The sequence below is a fragment of the Pleurodeles waltl genome, chromosome 4_1, assembly GCF_031143425.1.
Source record: "Pleurodeles waltl isolate 20211129_DDA chromosome 4_1, aPleWal1.hap1.20221129, whole genome shotgun sequence".
NCBI classification, from domain to species: Eukaryota; Metazoa; Chordata; class Amphibia; order Caudata; family Salamandridae; genus Pleurodeles; species Pleurodeles waltl.
The window spans coordinates 829655698-829673755 of NC_090442.1; the positions used below are offsets into that span (position 1 = coordinate 829655698).

Sequence of the window (18058 nt, forward strand, 5' to 3'; positions counted from 1 at the left end):
TGCACTGGGCGGGGTACTAGCACCTCACCCAGGCAGGATAGACATTCCAGGGCAGAAAGCTCCAAAGGCCTAGCCACCTTTGTAACTGACCCAAATCTCTCCAGATGGCAGAGATGACCGACCTCCATGTCAGGAGGAAAATTAGGCAGATTAATGGGTGTGTCCACTTTATGCCAGTCCCACCCCCTAAGGTAGACGAGCTGAAATGGACACCACTTTTGAAATCCCTCCATCTTTGTTTGGAAAGAATTAGGCCACTAGGGATAGGGTTATACCCACTTCCCAGCGGAATTGGTCACAGAAAGGGTGTAGTCACCCTAAAGGTGGGCAACCCATTGGCTGCCCCGTGGCACTCCTTGTAATGCCCACAAATAGAGTAGTTAGGTGGCACCCTTGAATCCGAGAACTCAGAGTCTGATGACCTAAGAAGAAAAGGACAAAGAAGAGAGGCACCCGCAGAAGAGGAGAAAAAGAAGCAGCTGACCTGGTACCAACCCCGCCGGCCTGTCAGCACTCCTCAGTGGACTCTGCACCCGAAGACGCCTCGTCCTGCAGCTGAACCTCCAGAAACCTGGGAGGATTACCGGTCTTCAATAAAAAGACTCAAGTCTTCCGTGAGCAGCAGACCTGCTCTCTATCCAATTCTAAGGAAAAGACTCTATGACCTCCGGAACCGCAAAGACCCGATGCCTGAAGTCACCACTGTCCTGCCGTCACCGACCCGAGTGGACGTGAACCTCTAGTGCCAGCAAGGTCCACCAGCTGTCCAAAGTCTGAGTCTATTGTGGTTTCACCACTCCCGAACTCTCCTGCAGCCTCTACATGCAGGTCCCCTCTCCCACCACTTCTGAGGTGAGAGAAACCCGACACCTAAAGGAACCACTGCACCCGTCACCACCACCTAAGGTGAAGGAAACTCTTGGTGTCAATGGCATCCCCCACCTCTCCTGAGCTCGAGTCCACTGTGGTTTCACCACTCCTGAACTCCATGACGATGCCTGCAGCCTCAGACCACAAGACCCCCTTAACCGTGAGTGCTCCTGGACAAAGGAAACCAGACGCCAAAGGACACCCCTGCACCTGTGAGTAGCCGTAAAGTGCTTGTTTGCTGAATGTTTTTTAATCCCATAGGCTAACATTGTAAAATTCTGTAAACTGCACTGTCGATTTTTGCAATGGACAAGCATTTATGCTTAAAAACGTACTCACCTGATAATAAAGTCCTTGGGTTTGAAATATATATAAAAAGAAGTGTTATATTTCTAAATTGGTCTCAGATTTATTCTTTGAGTGTGTGTCTCATTTATTGTTTTGTGAGTACAGCAAATGTTTAGCGCTACCCTCTGATAAGTCCAAATGCTCGCCAACACTATCACAAAATAGAGCATTAGTCCTATCTACTTTTGCCTCTGCAAACCAAGTGGGATCCAATGGACTGTCTACTCTGTGCACTTCTTTTCAGTGAACTATATAGAGAGACAGCTTCCTACACTTTCTGACTCATCTAAAGGCCATCTACTTGCCCTCTACAGCTCTTCTCAGCTGGCACAGGCTTAACTCATGCCATCCAGGAGGTGGAGATTGCCCTGATCTCTAAACCTAGTAAGGTCCCGACTGAATATGCTCCCTACAAGCCTCTAAGCACTTCTAAATGTTGATGGTAAAATGTATACAATAATCCTTGTGCTTCACCTAGGCCCTCTTCTCCCCGTCTTGACTGAGCTGGACTAGGTGGGGTTTGTTCGCAACCATCAGGACGCGGACAACATTCGCAGCCCACCTGATAGAAAAGGTGCACAAAACGAAGATTCTAACTCTGCTCCTATTCCTGGATGTGGAGAAAGCATCAGATGGTGTCAACTGGCTTTTCCTCATCGGAATACTATGCAAACTCATCCTGGGAGAGGGCATGATCCAGAAGATCCTGGCGGCCTGCACTGGCCATATGGCAGCAATACGGGTAAATGGATAGCACATAGAGCACATCACATGGGCCAGGTGACCTTAGCAGGGATGTCAGCTGCTCCCTCCTGCTTTTTATCCTCGTGGTCAATCCCTTCAGCAATAGGGTACAACAAGATCAGGGTATAACGGGAATTGGGTTAAGAGATTGGATGCATAAACTCAGTCTATTCATGGATGATGTCCTATTTACATTGATCAACCTGACACGCTCCTTAGCATCCCTCCTCCCTCTTCTGGAGGATTTCAAAAAGGTCTCAGACTTCAATGTCAACCTTGCAAAATCCCACATCTTTCATATTACAATCCTGGAGGCAGGCACCGCACCATTGGCGGCGTCCACTCCATTTAAGTGGACTAAACATTCTATTAAATACCTTGGATTCATCATCACACAGCATCTTGATGGCCGGCCAAAAAACTAATCAGAAACCATTTTGCTAGAACGTTCTTGACTATATGCGAAGATGGAGGCAAATCTACCTCATGGCTAGACCGCATAAATGTTGTTAAAATGAACATCCACCCCATAGCCCTATACTTGTTCCAAATGCTCCCTACACCCATTCACATGTGACATAACTCTCCAGCAAAACTACCTCCGGGCCAATAAAGTGCTGTGTATCTCCAACAAGGTCTTGATGCTCCCCAGAAACAGGTGGGGACTGGCAAGTCCCAATCTCCTTGGATATTACTGGGTGGCCCACCTCCAATTTATCTCGGAGTGAGTGGTCTGTGAAAGTGAGAAACACTGGTTGCATATGGACAGGGCAGTCGCATGTTGTCCACTATGGGATGTGGCCTGGCTCCTGCGTCTGCCCTCCAAGTGCTTATGCAGCCACCCTGAGCAGGACAGCCTTGAACATCTGGTACCAGATAGCAGCTAAAAAAGGCCATACCACCTCCCTGTTCCCCAATGCTCCCATTGCCAGGAAGCTGGATTGCCGCACCCTCCCCCATCTTCATGGATTGGGAGAGGGGCGACTGCAGAATCCCACAGACATTTAACCATTTGAGCAATGCAAACATGGGTTGTGTGTCCCTGAAAAGTCACAGCTCAAATACTCTACCAGCTCAGACACCGAGCCCTCCATCCTATTAACTGTGGGGCTGCCACCAGACTGCTTACACCTTTGAAAAGTTGGTTAGGACATTTAAAGGGACGAAGGGGCAGATCTCAAGAACATATCAGTCCCTACAGCACTCCAAACCTCAAATGGTGCACATCTAACTAACTAGGTGGGCAAGAGACTTACAGAGAGACATACCCCCAAAAGAATGGGACACACTGTAGGCTAACATTCCTAAGCTGATGCGCAGTGTCCCTCAAAGAGACTCTGCATACAAAGCAATTCTTCAATGCCATCTCACCCTCATTGGGCTACAACACACTTTCCCGCAGCATCAGATGTCTGTTGAAGATGCAGAGGTGACAGGGGCACCTTCTGATACATCTGGTGGGACTGTGCTCTGATCCAGTCATTCTGGAAGGCGATACCGGGACATATCAAGGCCAATTGGGCCAAGCCTTCTATGATCCTTTTGGGGCTTAGACCAGCCGTGGTGGAGGGGAATAACAGGCTCAGATTGGACCCCCATACACAATATGACTGGGACTGTCAAAAAATGTATCTCCCTATATTGGAAAAAAACACACAGCCTCCTGAACACGGACAAGACGTTCACTATACTCTGACAACCCCACATACGTTACGTGTCCCGCATTGAATTCCACTCTAATATTCCTCAACGGCTCAGGACCCTTCAACTCTTTGATTATGACTATGGCTGACCCTCATTTGGGACCCTCTGAAGTCATTGCCATCCCTACCACCCTCCTTCACTCTTAATCTCACTCTCCTCCACTGTCTGTCCCCGGGCCACCCCCTCCGCTTCCCTACCCTGCTGGTTGTGGGGCCTTCCTATCTTCTCCTCTTGCTTGCTTTCCAATGATCCCTCTTGATGGTGCAGATTTCAGGGGCTCTCTTCTGGTGGGAAGGCGGGGCTAGCTCTGGGACCTGCTGCATCTGATTGAAAGCATTATGAAGCGATGAGCAGGAACTCTGTTGTATTCTTCTGTTCTTTCCCTGGGCAAACTCAATAAAAAGATCTGTTTGAACTCCAGGGGGCAACTAAAGCCTAATTTGGAAAAGCAAGAGAGCACATAAGTCTGTGAGACCAAACCTCACAAAGAGAGAAATACTGAATGGCAACTTTAGAAAAAACAACAAATGGGTCATTCCTGCACATGGTGAATGAAAAGCGAGACGAAGCCAGATATAAGGATTCCAATCATCTAGGGATGCTGAGTGAAAAAAAATGTGTTCAGTAAAATTTGAGAGCAGCTGAGCACAAGGCTAGCAAAAAAGCGAAATAAACACTTCCAATGTGCTTACTTGAGTTATTTTAGCAGCAAAGTGAATCCAATCAGCTTGATACACAGGAAGCCTTGACATCTTCTGCTCCCGTAGTAGCGAGCTGAGTACGCTAAGCATGCTAGGAAAAGCATCCAGCTGAGACAGTTGCTTAAAGGGGAAGGTGCAGTCATGTGATAGCATTGTTGCTTGTGGGACAAGAAGTCCAATGGCACACAGCTCTAAAACAAGTGAATTGGTATAAAAGCATGAATGGAAATGTAAAACATTAAGAAAGGTGATATAGAAAAATTAGATATTGTGGAGGTCAGAAACTTCATTCAGGCCACTTATGACTGTGTTAAATTTAACAATCAGAAATGCTTCTTTTGTCAATAGCATTGCTACCAAATTGCCTCCCCTGGGATTTGGAAACAATGACTTCAAGAACAGTGTGTCTTATGTTCTCTGCTCCATGTGAGTGTTCCAAAAAGTGGTTAACTAGCAGCGCTGTTTGGAGTGGGCACCTAATGCGGGATTTGTGCTGGAGAATTCTTTTGCATATTTCCTGATTTGTTTTGCCGATATATATTTTATCAAATAAGCAAAGAATGCCAAAAAACACATTTCTGGTTTTGAAATTTGAAAACCTAATTTGCTCCCCTTAATGGTGAACAAAGGTGACTCCTTCAACAGCATAACTGCAAACAGAACAAGAGCGCATTGGTGGTGATGCTGGAGTGGGTTGAGAATCCAAAGTTCTCTCAGGGTCTTTTGTTTGGATGATTCTGACAGGATGTTAGCTCCGACAAGATAATTGCTTATAGTTGTGTTCTTTTTTTTAGGGAAAATAGTGTTTTTTCAACAGGACAATCCACATTTGAGCAAATGTGCCAATTGGGAATGGTGTTTTTTTTTTTAAACCTGTTTGCACTTGACAAAAACGTGGAAACACAAATCAATTGACTAGTCTCTTTTTTAAGTTGTTTTTTTTAAAGAAGAAATTCACACAACTGGAAACATACAAATTCATTTGAGTGAGTTTCTGACAAGATTTTCAGGATAACCTTTTTCCGGAAGATTATTTAATAGGTCAGCATGGTGGAAGTATCAGCCTTATTTAAATAGTTGCTGAGGATACTCAAAAGTTGTCTGAACGAGAGAAAATTCTTATGACAAAAAGCAAAAATGGGTTAAGGCATATCCAGCAGCCAGAAATACCTCTGTGATCAACCTCCAAATATAAGGTTGCATGCAGTCTTCCCAGATGGTCCTAAGTTCTTTTTAACTGATTCTCTTGTGCTATATAAATGGAAGTATGTCACTACTGCATTTTGATTTATATTTTAGTAGTGTGCTTTCCTAAGACCTGAGGCATTACAGTTGCAATTTGAATGTTTAATTAGGGCATTGTTATTTTGGCTAGGACTGAGAAATAGCCTCCATTATTGCTTTAATATTATTTGAATAGAGATGAAACTGGATCGGAGATTATTATTTCTTGTAGTCCTTACTGTGGCAGCAAGGTCTATGTGCAAATAATGAATAACTAACTTGCAGAAACAAGGTTTGACCAAACATATAAGTTGAACTGGGCTCTACAAATCTTTTACCATCAAAGGGATTTTCCATGTTGAATGACCTTCTTTGCCAAAAATGAGAATATAATTTTGCTCATTGCATTTACCTTTTAACTCTTTCATTTCCTACCATCTCTTTTTCTCTTCCTCTTTTTGTCACGGGGAGAAGTGGGCTCTTCTTCCTGTATCAACTCCAACCCTCCCCACCCACTGCCCTCTACCCTCAGTTTTCTTTTTATTTGTAATTCCTGATACCACCTGCCATTCCTTCTACCTTTTACATGCTCTCCGCTCACCCGTTTCTAGCCCACTTGCTGCTTGCTCCTCCTCTGTCTCCACTACCATCTTCACCTCACCACTTAATTTTGTTAATTTACTTTTTATTTTTTCTCCACCCATTTAGCTGTGGCCATCTTATTTTCCTCTCTTATGCATTTTCTCTTTTCCAGGTCAGAATAGCAAAAATACCTCCGTTTACTCTTTATCTCTCTCAATTTTTTCAAATAATTAATTATTCTTAAAATTCCTATCATTTTATGAGTTTTAAGAGGTTTCTTTTTTTATCTGAACTGGAACCAGGTGTGGAAATGGCATTTTTTTCGTTTTGCCAAGTCTCCAAAATGCAGCTTTGTCAGTCTGGTTTCATCAGGCAGGCATTTTCAATTTTGAGAATTTGTCAAACTGAGATACAACCTAGTCAAATCACTGATTACACTGTTGGTAGGAAAAAGCAAAGGCAGAAGTGAATCTGACAAACACACAGACCTGTATTAAACCAAATGCTTGTTCATCCAGCAAATTTTCAAATGATTGAGAAGAACTCTTGTTAGTTAATGTCACAAGAAGAATTCTGGCATCCACATCTGATCTGTAAAACATAATCAAGAAAAACTCACATAATTATGTTTCTGCAATGACACATTTTGAATCAAATCGTTTCATTAAACTTTATACTCCAAACCGATATGTAACAGTCAACAAAATCCACTATTACATGTCAAACATTAACTATTATGTTCTATCTTGCTATAAATGAAGGCTTTTACGGTCATGTTACATAAACATCATTATTAAAGGCATGTATAAGTGATATATTGGTAAATACACATTTCCAATAGAGCAAATGTGCACATTTCAATCGTTTAACACTGTCAAAAGCCAATAAAAAATAACAGTCAAAGACAAGGGGCATACACATTGGTCTTGCTCCTACTTCCCTTGTGTGAGTGCAGAAACATTTAGTCATATCACAACACAATAATCAAGTGCTGCTCAGCGCAGCAACATAATACTCCTATGTCGAGGCCTATTACAATCACCCAGTTTTCCTCTCACACAAAGGATCAAACCCATTAATTTATACATTTAGGGCAAAGTTGGCTATGGTTATTATTCCATTACATAGCCTGCACCGGATATTCATTCACCATGTCTGTTCAAGAAGGGATTGGATTTTTGTAAAGAAACTAGGCAATAGGGAATCAGATCTTTACTAACAGATGTGTGATTAATTGGCAGCTAATACAAGGTTAGAACGGTGTTATGTAAAGAAGCTGAGGAAGAGTACAGAAGGCTGTTTAGCAAGCTGCTTGCTGACAACCGTTTTAGAAGATCAGAAAAGTCTTGTTGGAGCTCGCTCCCCTTTCCTGTTTTTTTGCCTTCTGTCTCATCTCACAGTGGTATGCCTGCTGTTTGCTTGTTCATGCTACCCATCTTCGTTTTCACAACTGCCTGTTCCTCCCAGGACAATTTGTTTTGCAAAGTTCTTCAGTGTCAAGTTGTGGTCAACATAGTTCACAATAAGCTCTCCATTAATTTGCTTCTCTAAAACATTCATATATATCGATGTATTTAGTGCCGTTTAGCAGAATCCTGTTTTGTGCCTGTTATCTATTAAGCAGTCTTCAGCCTCTTCTCACATTTCAGCGTTTTTATGGGGATCCCTGGAATGGCTATCCATTAAACCCAACGGGGCCCTCATCTCTACCCCTCATCTTGTCATAAGAGTTATAACTCTTCTCCTCTGTCACTCTCAGAACCTGATTAAATGCCCCCTAAATACATGTTTAGGATCTTACGACTGCTATGTGGCTGTAAATGTCGGGTCCTCAGCACCACTCTTTCACCTCATGCGGAGACACACATGGCTGTATAGCTTACTTGTAGCACAGGCATGTACTGTACCCTGATGTCAAGATGGTTTCCATCAATTTAATTGGACAGCTGCACTACACTTTAAACCTTAAACCTTCAGGATAAAACTATTCACCTGCTGGCCGTTCTCAGCATCATAGTCATTCATCAGGCAGCACCTTAGGCATCACTAGGCGCTAAGACGGGGCTCTCATCAGGCAATTGCACAAGCTTTGCGGCACATCCATTCCATACATCTGGCATTATCACTACTCATCTGATTAACCCACTGCCTTCTTTCAATCCATCACTCAACTGTTCCCCATTTTCTTTAAGTAAATCCATTTTTTCCAGCAGTGAATGGAATATCCATCAATGGTGAAAAGTAGCCACCAATTTGATTCACTGCAGCAGTCATGGGCATACAGACTCACTGGGAGATCAGAGGAGTTCTCCGCACCATGATTGTTTCCATAAACTGAAATTTACATTACGAAACAGTTTGTTTTATTGTGATATGCTAGACAGGCCCTCAGATGGCCAGCTGACCTTGTTCACCATGAAGAGTCCTCATTTGTGCCCATATCTCTCTGCCCTGTATCTTTTGTCTTTGATACTGTAGAGTTTCAAATCAAGAAAATCATACCAACAATCTGAATTACATGACTTCAGGCAAAATCCTGATGATCCAAAGAAACAAAGTCTAGCTGGCTCAGTTAGGGACCACTTACAATTCATTTCCCTTGAGTTTTCCTTTATTTGTCTTCACCAGGATGAGATGGGTTGGTCTATACTAAATACTGAGCCAAGTTTGAAAGCATTGCTAAGAGGTAAGACAAGCACAGAGAGTATCACTCTGGTCATCATGCATGACAGCCAAACACTTTTCACAGAGGTTACACTTGGAAACCCACATTCTCCCAATTAAACACAACTATGGAGTAACATTTTACTTTTTAGGAAGCTGGCCTAGTGTGTGGTGAGCACCTCTGGTGTCACCTTATACCAAGGCCAGGTATCCCCTATTAGTGAAGTGTAGGCAGTGTCTAGGAAGCCAAGGTTCTCTAGAGGTAGCTGTGGATGTGCAGCCAAGACTTATCTAAGAGAAAAGGAAAAAAGGGAGCACACTGCCTCACACTCCAGCAAAAAGTTAGCCCCAATGCATCATGATAAATGCAGTCACTTCGTTTTGTGTTGAAAAAGTAATCAAAAGTCTTTCACCTTAGTGGGTGCAGCAAGTGCTGTGTATCTCTGGACACGTGTTTCTGTGTTTAGCCCGTCATCAGCAGAGAGCAGCCAAGTCTGTGGGGTTGCTTGAAATGCCGCCAAAAGTCTTCTCAGGTTTATGTACCACTCACTGGCGCACAGGTGCCTCACCAGAGCTCGTCAGCTCGTTAGCTCAAGGGAGCAGTCATTGGACAAAAAGAAAAAAGGGAGCACACTGCCTCACACTCCAGCAAAAAGTTAGCCCCAATGCATCATGGTAAATGCAGTCACTTCGTTTTGTGTTGAAAAAGTAATCAAAAGTCTTTCACCTTAGTTGGTGCAGCAAGTGCTGCGTATCTCTGGACACGTGTTTCTGGGTTTAGCCTGTCATCAGCAGAGAGCAGCCAAGTCTGTGGGGTTGCTTGAAATGCCGCCAAAAGTCTTCTCAGGTTTATGTACCACTCACTGGCGCACAGGTGCCTCACCAGAGCTCGTCAGCTCGTTAGCTCAAGGGAGCAGTCATTGGACAAAAAGAAAAAAGGGAGCACACTGCCTCACACTCCAGCAAAAAGTTAGCCCCAATGCATCATGGTAAATGCAGTCACTTCGTTTTGTGTTGAAAAAGTAATCAAAAGTCTTTCACCTTAGTGGGTGCAGCAAGTGCTGTGTATCCCTGGACACGTGTTTCTGGGTTTAGCCCGTCATCAGCAGAGAGCAGCCAAGTCTGTGGGGTTGCTTGAAATGCCGCCAAAAGTCTTCTCAGGTTTATGTACCACTCACTGGCGCACAGGTGCCTCACCAGAGCTCGTCAGCGGCATTTCAAGCAAGCCCCTATACCATGCTGCTCCCTGCTGATGACGGGCTAAACCCAGAAACACGTGTACAGGGATAAACAGCACTTGCTGCGCCTACCGAGGTGAAAGACTTTATTACTTTCTGAATGGACTACGAAGTCGACTGCATTTACCATGATGCGTTGGGGTTGGACTTTGTTGCTGGAGTGTAGGCAGTGTGCTCCCTTTCTTTGTAACTTATCTAAGAGACCTGCAAAGCTTATGCAATACCACTATAGTCACACAGCACTTACACACATAAAAGCACCACACAATGTTACAAGAATAAAGGTACTTTATTATAGTAACACAAGTACTAGAACACTGAATATGCAATCCCCCAACTTTAGATAAGTAAACACACTATTACATACATATTCGCAATCAGTAAATAGCATAGAAAGCAATAACCATTGGTAAAAACAATAGCAAATAGTGAGGGGCGTAGGGGAGGGGTAAACCATATACTAAAAAAGTGGAACGTGAAAGGCAGTCCCCCCCCAATGAAGTGTCATCTGTAGAAGAGAGCTGGAGGAACTAGGATCCCCAAGAGGTGAGTACTAGAGTGATCCCCAGCGACCAGGAGAGCAAAGGTAAGTACCTGGATTTCCCCAAAACCAATATGAGGACTTTGGAAAAGGACTCTGCAAGACCCGACCAAGACTGGAAGACCCCAAAGGTGGATCTTGACAGAAGAGGACCAGCAATGGAAGGGAACCAAGTGCAGATTGAGGTAGAGTGTATGGTGGTGGCAGGAGCCACTACCCACCCTCTGTGGATGCAGGACCAGGACAACAGTGGACGAAGAAGGCCAGCAGTGCAGCACTGGAGCTGAAGAGGAGTCCCAAAAGTGATGCAAGTGATGTCCCACGTCAGTATCGAGATGCAGTTGGTTAGTGGTGCTGGAAAACCACCAACAAGCCTTGGCAAATACAAGAGACGAAGAAGATGAAGGTTTGCAAGGCTGAAGAGGAGCAGCAAGGTCCAGGAACTCAACCCAAAGAGGGGAGTCCGGGGTGACCCTCAGCAGCTGGAAGAGTCACAAGAAGAGGAGGCAGCCCCCACAAGCAACCCACTGGCAGCAGGCACAGGAGTCACAGTGAGGCCCACTCAGCACACCTGAAAAGAAGTCCCAAGTTGCTGAAGCAGCCGGAAGGAGACTGTGCTTTGCAGGAAGGAGTGCTGGGGTCCGGGGCTACACAGAGCCTGGAGATCCCTTGGAGGAGGAGCAAACAAGCCTGGGTAGCTGCAAAAGTCGCGGTGCAAAGGGGTACTCTCCTGCAAGGAGAGGCAAGGGCTCACCGTCTCCTAAGTTGGACAGCTGGCACAGAGGACCAAGGGGACCACTCCAGACCACCACCTGTGATGCAGGATCCACGCAGTTCCAGGAGAGAGCAGATCTACGCAGCCGGTCGTCATTGCAGTTGATGCCTGCAGATGCAGGAATGTGACTCCTCCACTCCAATGGAGATTCCTTCTTAATTCTTGTGCAGGCTGAGGACTTGTTGCTCTCAGAGGATGCACAGCCTGGGAAATGTTGCAGTTGCTGGAAGGAGCTGGAGAAACAGTGCTGCAGAGCAGAGTCATCGCTGAAGTTGCAGAATGTCGGCTCCTGGAGGGTCCAGTTGCAATCCCAGTGGCCCAGTAGCCAGAAGATTAAATAAACGATGCAGTGGAGTCCTGCTGGAATCTTGCACATTGAATCTGAGGATCCAACCAAGAGGGAGACCCTAAATAGCCCAGGAAAGGGGACTGGTCACCTAGCAGGGTGACCACCTATCAGGAGGTGGCTGTGATGTCCCCTACCTGACCTGGCCACCCAGATGCTCCCAGGGGCCTCTGCCAACCATGAATTCAAGATGGCAGAATCAAGTAGCCACTTAGAGGAGCTCTGGGCACCATCCCTAGGGTGGTGACTGACAGGGGTGTAGTTCACCACCCTTTCCTTTGTCCAGCTGCGATCCAGAGCAGGGCCTGGGGGTCCCTGGATGGGTGCAAATCAGTTTATGCTAGGAGGGCACCAAATGTGGCCTTCAAAGCATACCGGTGGCTTGGGGAGGCTACCCCTCTAACACCTATTTCCAAGGGAGAAGGTGTTACCTCCCTCTCCCACAGGAAATCCTTTGTTCTGCATTCCTCTGCCTGAGCTGGTCAAGCAGCAGGAGGACAGAAACCTGCCTGAGGGGTGGCAGCAGCACGGGCTGCCCAGAAACCCCCAGAAGGCTGGTAGGAGCAATGCTGGGGGGGTCCTCTAAGGAGCCGCCAGAGTGCATGGAATAATACAACCAATACAAGCAACAGTATTGGGATATGATTTTGACATGTTTGATACTAAAACATACCCAGGTTCGGAGTTACCATTATGTAGCTGGAACTAGAGGTAGTGTCCAGCACACGGGTAAATTGACTTCACCACACTTACGAAGTCCAGTGTAATGGAGCTGGAGTTTGTAGGGGCACCTCTGCTCATGCAGGGGTACCTTCACACACAGGTACCTGCACTCTGCCCTCTGGGCTAAGAGGGGCAACCATAGGGGTGACTTACAATGACCTGGTGCAATGACCTGTAGTGAAAGGGTGCATGCACCTTTTCATGCAGACTGCAATGGCCTGCAGACACATTTTGCATGGGCTCTCATGGCTGGCATAATACATGCTGCAGCCCATGGGGAACCCCTGGTGGCCCAATTCCCTGGGTACTAAGTACAATATCCTAGGGACCACCAGTACGCCAACTGTCTGGTGTGCAAAGTCCTAAGCAACCAGATTTAGAGGGAGAAAGCACAATCACTTTAGTCCTGGTTAGCAGGATCCCAGTCAAAACATACTGACAGCAGGCAAAAAGTAGCCGTGCCAAAAAAAGGGTACTTTCTAAAGTAATTTCCACAGAAAATTGTTTTGCCGCCTCGCCAGGCATATATAGCATTACATAAATTCACCTACAATAAACATTAACAGCATGTCTGTCTAAGACAGGCTCATACTAAACATTCAATGATACTTCGGCTTCCCTTAGTTAAGCAGTTATAGCCAAATTTCAGCCTGCAAAACAAGGAGGAATTTCAAGACAGCGGTGATATGACTTTGCAGGATAACAAGCATCCGTAAACCGATGTCACTCTTGAGACTAAAGCAGTTTCAAATCTCAAGATCAATTTCTAATTCAAACCTAATCCTGGGTGACCCACCATGGGTATCAAGTGATTGATACAACAGTAATGACAGTTTTCAAATAAAAGCTCCCAATTCTTTAAAGAATGCAGAAGGGCACAATTGTGGTTGTACAACTGCCAATGTTCCGATACAATCAAATGACCTTTACACACAGACTGTGAGTGACAGAAGTCAAATGTTCTAAGACCAGATTCTCATGGCCCAATAAACACTCTGAACCACATTACAATAATCTTACATAATTATATTTCCCATATTTTCATTAATAGGTCTTAAATAAGGCACTGGTTGTGAATAAACAGGGGAAAAACGCTGGGAAATATTGGTCGATGGGAGAAAACAAATTTAGCTTTTATGAAAGGCATTCTATGAGTTCGAGGGAGACACGTTAAAGGGGCTGGGCTCTGGTGACAGGGGATTATTTCCCACTAAAAAAGCAGAGATTCATTTTCAAACACCTTTCATATAAACTGATTGGATGTCCCACAAAGCAGTACTTCTTCAAAATCACAAGTTTCCTGTCAACCCTTTATTCATGTGCTAACTAGTGCCTTTTTAAGTGTAGTGGATCTTCATTTCCAAAGTAGGAATATTTTTTCACAATATTCATTTGCTAGGGGACTGCGAGCAAAGGAAATCTTAAGAAAGCTGTGGACTTCCTGTGTTTTTCTTCAGACTGTGTTAAACATACTAATAAAGAAAATGCGGGAGTGACTGAAGCAAATTTAATTTAAAATCTTAGTTAAAATTCCCATTTCATACGCCTGAACATACACTGCTCATCTATCAACCCTCAATACTGAGAAACTCATAGTGTTTCTACAACATCTTTTTTTTAATTAACTTTCATTCCCCACCAAAAACTCCAAGACAACCCGATGATGATGAGAACTACAGGCAAGCAGGGAACCCATTCTAACATCTATGAAAGCTCCTTCTTCCAATGTTCTCTTCCATTCACAAACAAACACACTTTATACAGAGAGGTTGGGGGTAGCAGTTCTCTGCTTCCCAGGGGCCCTCTCTCTGGCCTTGTATTTTAACTCTAATTCTGTCAGGATCCAGTTCTATCACCGGCACCCACCACCTTTCCCTTGCCTTTTACATTCTTCCTGTCATATCCTTCCTTTACTTTTAACTGACTACTTCCTTCCACAATAAAATTACAAACATGTTTGTGTTTGATTCAGTTACATGACTTTTGCAAACGAGAGGGAGACAATTATGTGAGATTGTTAGAGATACGAGTATGTGAGACTGATATGCCCCTAATATCTGGCCAGTCACCATCACCAATTCTTCTCCAGACTATCATTTTTCCCAGGACCTCAAACAGAAACTTTCGTTCCCTTCTATAAGTAAAATGTAGCTGTAGGTACATCCGTCGGCTACAACTAAGATATTTAGGAGTATTCCTTAGATTAGACTGGTGGCTCTATTAGTCACATTTATTAGAGGAAGGCAGATTCATCTGGATGCTTATCATCCTTTCAGAATAATTGTTCTTATTATTATTAACAGCATTTGTTAAGCACATGGCTACTCCAATCGGGCTTCCCAGCGCTAGCCATTCCTGCTGGGAGCTATACAGATTACATTTTAAACAGATAACTTTTCAGTTGCTTTTCGAAACTGGACATATTGCTACCACGTCTTAGAAAAGTGGGCAGAGAGGTCCACAGTTTGAAGGCCAGGTAGGCAAAGGACCGTCCGCCACTTCTAGCCTGCTTGATTCTTGGAACAACAAGAAGGCCTAGTTTGGTCGACTTAAGTTCTCCGCTTGCCTTATAAGGTTTTATAAGTTGATGAAGAATCTGTGGCCCTGATTTATATTTAGCACGATGTGCCATGCATAAGAGTGGCAAGTGCTAGACGAGCTGACTGGGATCGAGGTACACCCAGCAGCGGTCGGGCTGCCGCGCTCTGGATGATTTGCAGCCTGTTAATCATTGAGATATGGCTGCCTAGGAACATGGAATTACCATCATCTAGGCGAGATGATATGAGTCCCTGTACCCCTGTTCTTCTTAGCTCTAAAGAGGCCAAAGCAAGTGGCTGCAACTCTTTTCTCTTGCAGAGCCATAGAAAATTGATTATCCACAATAAAAACCGAGACTTTTCTTCTCTCTTTTGGGAAAGGGCCAATTCCCTAAGGATGAAGCCATGTAAATTAGTCCTATAAAGATGGGTTATTACTAACCACCATGACCTCCGTTTTCTTCCCATTTAATTTGAGGCAGCTCTCTGCCATTCACTTGCACTAAGCAGCCATTGAGATGTTGGGATCCCAGCTCACCATTAGGAGAGGGATAAAGAATAATCTGGGTGCCATCAGTGTAAGAGACCATAGTGAAACCAAAGGAGCATATGATGTCGATAATAGAGGAACGTATACATTAAAAAGTGTGGGAATAAGGGAGGCCCAATGTGGCACACAACACATTAACTGATGCATCCTGAAACAGAATGGCCCTTCACTTACTTGAAATCTCCTATTGGATAAGAAAGATGTTAGCCATCTTAACGCCTTTCCCATAATGCCACTCATTTCCAGTCCACGAAGAAGAACACGGTGTCAAAGGCTGCACTCAAATCCAAAAGGATAAGCGCAGTTGACCCTCCCTGATCTAGAGATTGCTTTAAATCCTCTGTGGCCATTAGCAGTGCAGTTTCAGAGCTATGGCACTGACGAAAATGTGTTTGCATGGAGTGCAGGGTATTATTTGCTAATAAAAACTCAAAAAGATGTCCATTAATTACTATTTCCAGGACTTTGCAAATCGCCAGAAGCAGTGAGATAGGTCTGTAGCTATCTATCTGTTTCGAGTCTTTAAAAAAAAAAAAATAATAGCTACTTGACAGAGTAACCTTTTCTCAGCTCATATCCAGCATGTTTGGATATGTATGACCCCAATAGTTTTTGCTAAATCTACTACATTAGGAACCCTTCCCAATAGTATCTATTACATCATTGGTATACTTTCCGCTTCTGCTTTTTATTGGTGTCCCTCTCATTGATACATTTCTAGCATGAATCCTTTGTGTATGTGTATGGAATCCTTTGACTTCATGTTACTCGTGTATACGGATGACACCCAGTTGGTCCTTTCTCTTTCACATGTCTAAGGCAAGCTTCTCCTTCCAGCTGAGAAGCTGCCTGTTGACAGTATCCAACTAGAAGGTACAGAACTGCCTACAGCTCAACGGGGGTGGGCAGGGACCAAAATCTTCAAAGGAGGAAACCAGCCAGCTCTTTGGGCACCCCCACCTGGTGGCCAAAGGATCCAGTCCCTTTTCCTTGTGCCATGCTTATAGTAAAAAACGTTTGATAGAGGATGGATGCAAATCTGACTTTTGTTTTGGCCTACTGAGATCCATCAGAAAGTTTCTTTGGTCGTTGCCCACTTCCACTCAGAAAATGGTAGTCCAAGCAACCCCCATGTCCCATCTGGACTAGGGTTATGTTTTATACCTGAATGCCTCTCAGGCACCCATTAAGCACTTACAGGTAGTTCAAAATGCACAAGCACAGCTACTTTCCATCTGTCCAAGCGTCAATCCGTCACCACCCAGCTGGCTGTCCTGCACTGGCTCCCTGTTGAGAAAGAATGAAATTTAACATCCTTTGTATTGCCTTTAAACCCTTTTGAGGCTCAGGCCCACAATACCGGGTGTAGGAAAGTGCCACTGTTGGCATGGTTACCCCTCCACTTTTTGCCTAGTGTTGATGTCAACTCTGATTGAAAGTGGGCTGGGACACTGCTAACCAGGCCCCAACCCCAGTGTTCTTTCCCTAAAACTGTACCTTTGTATTCACAATTGGCACAACCCTGGCACACAGTTAAGTCCCTTGTAAAGACTACCCATGGTACCAAGGGCCTTTTGGCCACGGAAGGTCTCTAAGGGCTGTCGCATGTATTATGCCACCCTAGAGGACCACTCACCAAGCACATATGTGAGGAGAAAAATAAAAGGTCAACATGGCACCGCTCTCAGTGTGCCATGCCAACAAAACACTGCCTGTGGCATAGGTAAGTCACCCCTCCAGCAGGCCTTACACCCCTAAGGCAGGGTGCACTATACCACAGGTGAGGGCTTAGCTGCATGAACAATATGCCCTTACAGTGTCTAAGTCCATTCTTAGAAATCAAGTGCAGTGTATCCATATTAAGTATGTGGTCTGGGAGTATGTCATTACGAACTCCACAGCACCATGATGGCTTCACTGAATACTGGGAAGTTTGGTATCAAACTTCTCAACAAAATAAACCCACAATGATGCCAGTGTGGGATTTATTGAAAAATGCCCACAGAGGGCATCTTAGAGATGCCCCCTGTATGTTAGCCACACTTCTAGTGTAGGACTGACCAGCCTGTGTCATCCTGCCACTTTCAGACAAGTTTCTGACCACATGGGATGAGTGCCTTTGTGCACTCTGTGGTCAGAAACAAAGCCTTTCCTGTGTGGCGCTGCTTTACACCTCCCTGCTACAGGAACTGTAACATTTGAAGGTAAGCCTCAAAGGCTCAAGCCCGGGTTATAGTGCCCCAGGCACTCCAGCTAGTGGATATGCCCGCCCCCCCTGGACAAAGCCCCACTTCTGAAGGCAAGTCCGGCAGGAAAATTAGGGAAAACAGGGAGGAGTGATCACCCCAGCCAGGACTACCCCTAAGGTGTCCAGAGCTGAGGTGACACCCCTCCCTGCAGAATCCTCCATCTTGGTTTGGAGGACAGTGACCAATAGGGAGAGGAATGTGCCCCCCTGCCCTACCCTCCGCAAAGGGAGTGGACACAAGGAGGGTGTAGCCACCCTCA

The 18058-nt window shown here is 44.9% G+C and overlaps 1 protein-coding gene across 2 annotated transcripts in view; it reads right to left on the reverse strand.

Annotated features, from left to right (window-relative positions):
• TBC1D15 (TBC1 domain family member 15) overlaps positions 1-18058 on the reverse strand; it is a 439633-nt gene that overhangs the window by 295870 nt on the left and 125705 nt on the right. For both annotated transcript variants that reach the window (XM_069229563.1, XM_069229562.1), the window contains exon 6: positions 6662-6764. In XM_069229563.1, the coding sequence (XP_069085664.1) occupies positions 6662-6764 (103 nt within the window). The remainder of the gene's footprint in view (positions 1-6661; positions 6765-18058) is intronic.